At 35.8% G+C, this 8,614-nt stretch overlaps 1 protein-coding gene across 1 annotated transcript in view; it reads left to right on the top strand.

Annotated features, from left to right (window-relative positions):
* Nucleotides 1-73: 73 nt before the first annotated feature.
* LOC140058647 (rho guanine nucleotide exchange factor 3-like) overlaps nt 74-8,614 on the top strand; it is a 42,354-nt gene continuing 33,813 nt past the window's right edge. Inside the window, exons 1-7 of the mRNA XM_072104339.1 lie at nt 74-115; nt 2,107-2,271; nt 2,434-2,652; nt 2,829-2,894; nt 3,212-3,256; nt 3,421-3,486; nt 4,085-4,153. Of these exons, the coding sequence (XP_071960440.1) occupies nt 2,137-2,271; nt 2,434-2,652; nt 2,829-2,894; nt 3,212-3,256; nt 3,421-3,486; nt 4,085-4,153 (600 nt within the window). The 5' untranslated portion in view covers nt 74-115; nt 2,107-2,136. The remainder of the gene's footprint in view (nt 116-2,106; nt 2,272-2,433; nt 2,653-2,828; nt 2,895-3,211; nt 3,257-3,420; nt 3,487-4,084; nt 4,154-8,614) is intronic.

Here is an 8,614-nt window from a genome sequence, read left to right as displayed (position 1 = left end):
TTGACGAATTTTGATTGGATAAAATGGAGAACACCATTTGATTGATTTTGCGGAAGCATTTTTCGCAGCCTTGGCTTAAACTGAGTAAGAAAAATACGTGAAAAACACTATTTTGGTAATTAATATTTAATTTATTATATATAATTGACTTATTATTATGTAATGTTATCTGTTCAACCTATTATAATTGTATTATAATGCAGTGATAAAGACAACATCATCTCACCGGCGCGCCTCTCACCTCTCAATCTCTCTGTTCTGGCTCTGCTGTAGCCTGTGATGATGATGACAAAATGTTGCCCTGCTCCCCTGCGGCTCACTCTACTAGCCTAGCTAGGCCTAAAGTCTAGGCCTAGACTTAGTTTTAGTACATGATAATATTGATAACAATCATATGTTGCAAGGACCAGGCTTTTTGTGGTATTTCCTGACCACGTATTGCCATTCAGTGTTAATTAATTAAAATGCCAAAAATGTAAAAATATTTCTAGGCTAGGCCTAGCCTAGCTAGGTGGCAGGCCTAACTAAAATATTTATTATTATTTTAGTTGAACAGTCAAACATTCATCGATACTGGTAGAGCCTAAAGCCTAATGTTTTCTACCGAGCAGCTTTTATTCAGTTGTCTGTCATCTTAAACTTGGTGGATGTCCGATTGTACTGATAATTAAAAACCTTTAACATTAGTTAATTTTACAAAATAATGATTACATGCTTGGTTGATCGTGCTATTAGTACAGTTGACCAAACCATAAAATAAAAGGTGGCCCTAGGCTCTAAATCAAGTAATTTACCTTAATTATTGTTATTTCTTTTGAAAGAATGCGATTAGAATTGGCCTATTCTAGGTTTACTGTGGCTAATCCAATTTATACTGATATTATACAGACGAATAATACCGTAAATCTTCTAATAATAGTAACCCCCACTCTAATAGTAACCCACCTTATAAGTCAATCTATGATAATAACCCACACTCTAATAGTAACCCATACTCTAATTGTAACCCACACTCTAATTGTAACCCACCTTTATAAGTCAATCTATGATAATAACTCACACTCTAATAGTAACCCATACTCTAATAGTAACCCATACTCTAATAGTAACCCACCTTATAAGTCAATCTATGATAATAACCCACACTCTAATAGTAACCCCCCTTTAATTAGTAACCCACCTTATAAGTCAATCTATGATAATAACCCACACTCTAATAGTAACCCACACTCTAATTTTAACCCACCTCATAAGTCAATCTATGATAATAACCCACTACTCTAATATTAACCCCCCTTCTAATTAGTAACCAACCTTATAAGACAATCTATAATAATAACCCACTACTCTAATAGTAACCCATGGGGGGTTACTATTAGAGTCACAAAAACTATTGACAAAATGACATTATGATAATATAAAGCTCAACTAAAAACATTTAAATCTGTGGAAGTTTATGACTGGTCGTTTATGACAGCCATATTTTGAAAATAAGGAGATGCATGTTGATCTCAGGAGTAGGAGAGGATTGAGTCTTTATGAGTTTATAAATAAAGTTCGAGTTCAAACAAATTTTTGTTTATTCGATCGTACGGTACCGTTTTATCATTTTTGAGTTGCTAACCGGAAAAGTTAGGAGTGGGTTAATATTTTAAGGTACCTAATTTAAGATTAGTAATAGGCTCAAATAACCCACGTGACTACTCTAATAGTAACCCCTTTCTATTAGTAACCCCTTTCTATTAGTAACCCCCTTCTAATAGTAACCCACCCTAAAAAACAATCAACGAATAATATCCCAGGGTAACAATTAGAAAATTTATTTAAGAATTGAACGTTTTATGTAATACCTCCAGGCATATTAATAAAGTATGGTACTTATATCTAGTAAAAAGAAAGACGGTGAAACAGGAAATAATATCATCAACATTCACAAACAACAAAAGAAATTGTTATGTGATTGTGATGTGCTATAACCTCTCCATTGTGTTCCTTATCTGAAGATCGGTATTTTAAGGCTAAATAGAATTTAAAGTCAGTTATGGTAATAGTTGGTAGAAAAATATTTAGATTTTAATACTTCATATAATTTTTCCTGATTGTTAGGGAAACGCTTAAAGAGAAAACATTGCACCAATGTCAAAACGGACATCACTGAAACCTTCATCGTCGCGAGCTTCTCTATGGTCCATGTCTTCCCGAGGTTCTCATTCATCGCTACATGGCTCACCAGTTACCAACAATGAGAAAGATGTGTGTCCTATACCACCAGTAAGTACAAAATGGAATGTAGAATCAGAAGAACTAATTCTTTTTAAGTGAGACAAAAATAGTGATAAAAATATATCAACTTATTTAATAAAATTGGAAAGAAAACCATGTGTTATTGCCAGATTGTGCTAATTTTAAGTATATTTTTAACTTAATTTTCAGCCACGGAAAAAGAAAAGAGCAAAGGAAGAAAAAAACAGAAAGGATAGACTTGAGTACATGAAGAAACGAAGAGAAGAGCATTACCAATGGCAACAGGACATTCAAAAACAGCAAGAAACTCAGAACACAGTGGAAAAGAAAACCAAACCAGCGATGAAAAGAAAGAGTCTAGATTCATTCAAAGAACGCAGCCCCAGCGTTCATAGTATGGATTTGAGGGTAAGATCATTTTGTCGAATGGACGGAAATGGGTGGGACATTCCCAAATTTTTTCCAACCAGATTATGAGTTGTTTAGTTTGCTTTGCTTTATTTTTACTTAACTAAATGTTACAATAAATCTGACAAGTTTAGATTTCCTATTCATTGAACTTAATGTTTGTTTCTTTTTCTTAGGATCGGAAAAGAAAACGGGAAGATCAGCCTGATATCTGTGATAGTCCATCAGGAGCAAACCAACAGGTCAGGACTTGATATGAACAATTCAAGTTTAACCGTCTTACAAAGATATTATAGTTTTAAGCTCTTTCTACACTATCAAACATACCCATATATGGTATTGATATCCCCTAATATGGTAGCGATATCCCCTAATGTGGAAGTGATATCTCCATATATGGTAGTAATATGACATCATCCTGTCCATATATGGGCACATCACAAGGCTTACACTATTAGGACTCATATATTACCTATTGTTCGTTTCACGGAAAATGTAACCTTAGTTAGTGGTGCCCCACTTTGTATTTGTTATTTAGAAATGTGTATTTTCTTTGCAGAAGAAAGCCAAACAAGAAGAGGGAAGTAGCTTCTTCCGATATGGGGTATGTACTTTTAGAAAATTTTGAGAAAATATTTCAAAGCAAACTTGGTTCCTAATTTTACTAGTACTGTATTAGTATACAATTATTAGTAATTTTTTTCTCTTTATTAGATCAAATATCATTTGTTTTCTTTAATTAGTTTACAAAGTTTATTTATTTTATAGTCATTTTCCAGAAAAAGAAGTAATCGTGATGATGATAATATTAGTGTTTGTAGTCTTAACATAAAGGTAAGTAACTATAGTCACATTAGGCCAAGTCAATTTGGCTATTAGTAAGATAAATATGGGCATACGCAATTGAAAATGTGTACAGCCATTCACATTATTTATTTATTAAAGTGTTCATGCGGCTCTAAAATTTGATGAATGAGGAAACTAATTTTACAGTACTTGGCCTTATTTAATGTCACTATACCTAAAATAATATACTTATTCTTGTATGAGAGCGATGAATTACCCTTGTAATGCCCAATTTATTATTTTATTTATTTTAGTATTTAATTATATCATTTTAATATCATTTATATCATTTTTCAAATCTTTAAACCTTTACTGTTATGTGCAATGTCAAATGATTAAGTGCACATTTGAACTCTAGATCATTGTGTACAGTAATGAAAGGTTAAATGATTGAACCGTTTAATGATATTAACATTCATGTTATCCTTCATATGGCTTTTTACATACACACATATTTTACTAAACAAATAAATATTATATAACAAGATAAAAATGGATGTATATATAATGTAGCAGAGAATGAAATGCATGATAAAGAAATTTGGCGCATTCCGTAACCATCTCTAAATCTGTATTTATGTTTCAGCCTTCAAAAAGTCGTTGGAAGCGGAACGAGGATGGCGATAACATAAGTATTTGCAGTCTCAACATGAAAGTAAGTCAATCATTTTTCATTTCAGAGTTTACATTTTATATATACAAAAATTGAATTAAAAATTAAATCTCCTTTATCCAACTCCCTCTCCTTCCTTGAATCCCACTCCTTCATCCAACTTCCTCTCCTATCTTGAATCCCATCTCCTTCATCCAACTACCTCTCCTTCATTGAATCCCATCTCCTTCATTCTCCTTCCTTGAATCCAATCTCCTTCATCCAACTACCTCTCCTTCATTGAATCCCATGTCCTTCATTCAACTTCCTCTCCTTCTTTGAATCCCATCTTCATCCAACTTTCTCTCATTCTTTGAATCTCATCTCCTTCATCCAACAACCTCTCCTACTTGAATCCCATCTCCTTCATCCAACTACCTCTCCTTCATCCAACTCCCCCCCCCCTTCCTTGAATCCCATCCCCTTCATCCAACTACCTCTCCTTCCTTGAATCCCATCTCCTTCATCCAACTCTCCATCCTTCATCCAACTCCCTCTTCTTCCTTGAATCCTCTCTCCTTCATTCTCCTTCCTTGAATCCAATCTCCTTCATCCAACTACCTCTCCTTCATTGAATCCCATGTCCTTCATTCAACTTCCTCTCCTTCTTTGAATCCCATCTTCATCCAACTTTCTCTCATTCTTTGAATCTCTCCTCCTTCATCCAACAACCTTTCCTACTTGAATCCCATCTCCTTCATCCAACTACCTCTCCTTCATCCAACTCCCCCCTTCCTTGAATCCTATCCCCTTCATCCAACTACCTCTCCTTCCTTGAATCCCATCTCCTTCATCCAACTCTCCATCCTTCATCCAACTCCCTCTTCTTCCTTGAATCCTCTCTCCTTCATCCAACTACCTCTCCTTCCTTGAATCCCATCTCCTTCATCCAACTCTCCCTCCTTCATCCAACTCCCTCTCCTTCCTTGAATCCCACTCCTTCATCCAACTTCCTCACCTTCATCCAACTCCCCTCCTCCTCCATTCAACACCCCTCCTCATCCATTCAACACCCCTCCTCCTCCATTCAACACCCCTCCTCCTCCATTCAACACCCCTTCTCCTCCCTTCAACACCCCTCCTCCTCCATTCAACACCCCTCCTCCTCCATTCAACACCCCTCCTCCTCCATTCAACACCCCTCCTCATCCATTCAACACCCCTCCTCCTCCATTCAACACCCCTCCTCATCCATTCAACACCCCTCCTCCTCCATTCAACACCCCTCCTCCTCCATTCAACTCCCCTCCTCCTCCATTCAACACCCTTCCTCATCCATTCAACACCCTTCCTCATCCATTCAACACCCCTCCTCCATTCAACACCCCTCCTCCTCCATTCAACACCCCTCCTCCTCCATTCAACACCCCTCCTCCTCCATTCAACACCCCTCCTCCTCCATTCAACACCCCTCCTCATCCATTCAACACCCCTCCTCATCCATTCAACACCCCTCCTCCTCCATTCAACACCCCTCCTCCTCCATTCAACACCCCTCCTCCTCCATTCAACACCCCTCCTCCTCCATTCAACTCCCCTCCTCCTCCATTCAACTCCCCTCCTCCTCCATTCAACTCCCCTCCTCCTCCATTCAACACCCCTCCTCCTCCATTCAACACCCCTCCTCCTCCATTCAACACCCCTCCTCCTCCATTCAACACCCCTCCTCATCCATTCAACACCCCTCCTCATCCATTCAACACCCCTCCTCCTCCATTCAACACCCCTCCTCCTCCATTCAACACCCCTCCTCCTCCATTCAACACCCCTCCTCCTCCATTCAACACCCCTCCTCCTCCATTCAACACCCCTCCTCATCCATTCAACACCCCTCCTCATCCATTCAACACCCCTCCTCATCCATTCAACACCCCTCCTCCTCCATTCAACACCCCTCCTCCTCCATTCAACACCCCTCCTCCTCCCATGGAAAAATACCTACCTTATATTTTGTATGCATTTTGCTAAGTAGCAAAACAAGTTGTTTTGATGAATTTGTTTTCTTGACATTTACTTCAAGTAGTAGTAATGAGTTATCTTCAATTAATTGATTGCTAGATTTCCATAGATAAGTGAACACCATCTTCTATGAACTTAGTGTAGTTTAATAATAAACATGTTAACGCCCACTTGGAAATTTTTATTCAGAAATGCTGAAAATTAGCTTGTCATAGATTTGTGATTTTGTTTTTATCTTGTGACATGTTTTTTCAGAATACTTAATGTAATATAGTGAGTTTAAAATGCAAATTTAAGTGTGTTTTGAAGATTTAGAAAAGGTCAAAATTTTACAAAAACACATGAGTGTAGTAAATGTTATTTTCGTTAAAAAAAGTAGAGCATGATGTTGAATGTGTTCACTGGTTTTCTTTTCAAGGTCAAAGTAACTTGTTTGTTGAACTTAAAATGTTATAAAAAAAGTGCCCCTGTTTATCTGTGGATTGAGTTTCTCATGCCACTCCAACCAATTTCATATTTCCTTAACTCTGTTTACACTATCAAACTGTATGTGAACATGATGATGTCATATGATATCACTACCATATTTGGGCATATCACTACCATATTTGGGCACATCACTACCATATTTGGGCATATCACTACCATATTTGGGCATATCACTACCATATTTGGGCACATCAAACATTTTTTTGTTGAACTAGCTGTGATAGTGTAGACATAGATTTATAGTGTGATAATTTCATTTATAGAAGGTCATGTGTTTTGTTCCTTATAAGTTATAATGGTTGTAAAATCCTCATTGTCACATTCTTCAAATATTTGGAACCCTGCAAAGAAGGCACCATGAAACATGTTTATGCCAACATCATGGACTGTATCCTCCTATGGATAGTTACCAAATGTCTTTTTTTATGGATGATTTTGACATTTTTGGTGCATGAGTAAGATTATTAACCACTTTTTGTATGTTTATTTAAAACATGCGTTGGTCATTTATAAAATGAAGTTTGATACATCATTTATTTTAAGGATGTAGTCATCTTTAAACATCAATTAATAAAATTGTCATAATGACACATTAATACAAGTTGTATGTTTTGTACAAATATTTGTAGTTATTAGAAGGCTTTGATTGAACCCATTATGTCCTAATCTTTGAATCAAAACAATCAATCTTACATTTTGTTTACACTTTAATAGGCCTATATCAACAGTGCCCTCTATGTAAGGAACTTTAAGCATGTCAAAAATATCTGCGGGACATATTTAATATTACAGTTATGGTCAATTTTGATAGCCTGTTGGTGTCAAGTCAATAAATAAATTTATTGTCCACAAATTTGGAAACAGCTGTTGACATTTAATTGTTTTTTTTCATAGCCACCCCCAATAACATTTTAAATAAAATGAAGTTTTCTAAAATCAACTGGACAAGTGATGAGCAGCATTAATTTGCAGGAAATCACTTTTCAATGTGAAAAATCATCTTTTGATATTTTCCACAGCAGTATGGTTAAGTTGGTCAATGATCGTGAAATTAACATTAATTTTTGTTTCCTGTTTAAACTTTTTAAATATTTGTTCCATATGGAACTTTTTGATTGGCTTAGGATTCATCTTTTCGATTATTAATGTTCACTTTCAATTGGTTAGAATATTGACATCAGTTCTTGTAAAATCTGTTTCAACAATATGAAAAAAGAATTGCTGCAAAATGCAACTAGTTTCATTCAAACATAAGCAAAATTGTCATATGACAATTCATTTGAAAATGCCAGACACATGTTTATTTTCATTGTACTGAGCTTCGTAAGGGAAGTCCCCTATGAAGTCTTAGATAAGTAGTGTATTAATTTGACAATTGATGCTGTTTGAATAATCAGCAACAAATCTAAAGTCAGAGATTAAAACAGTATCAATCCTAGTGCAGATATCGGTTTAACAAGATATACTGTAACGTTGCTGTTCGGAAGATACCACACTGGTATAGAGACAGGGGTCTGTATAAGGGTATTTTTAGGCAATTTTTTCTCCTAATTAAGACTGATTTTATTTCTTTGCAAAAGTATAGGTATAGTACAATATTCCATACTTGTTTACGGCTTTAATTTATATTACAACCTTGCTTGCGATACGAAAGCATAACTCCATGGATCTAAACATACCCTTATTCCAACGTGTTTATTCTAGAAACATGGAAAGCAATTTAAACCTATCAGCAAGCGTCCTACTTGTTGTCAAGTACTGTTAGTTTGTAAACTGTCATTCATAGTGAAATATGATTAACTTGTACATAAGGATCGTCAACTCTGACAGAATTGAAGTAACTACTTCATAAATATAACTTTTCCGTAGTTTCTATGACGCACAGAAACACTCAAATGTTGCATTCTACAAATTATTGATATTATATATTCTCAGAATCCAGGTGCAATGTTTGTGTTATACATGCAGGTACAGTAACTTCATGGAAAGTAGAATGTTCAACCACTCTGTTGACAT

Source organism: Antedon mediterranea, chromosome 9 (assembly GCF_964355755.1).
Source record: "Antedon mediterranea chromosome 9, ecAntMedi1.1, whole genome shotgun sequence".
In the NCBI taxonomy this organism is placed as follows: domain Eukaryota; kingdom Metazoa; phylum Echinodermata; class Crinoidea; order Comatulida; family Antedonidae; genus Antedon; species Antedon mediterranea.
This window is presented reverse-complemented; position numbering and strand designations above follow the sequence as displayed.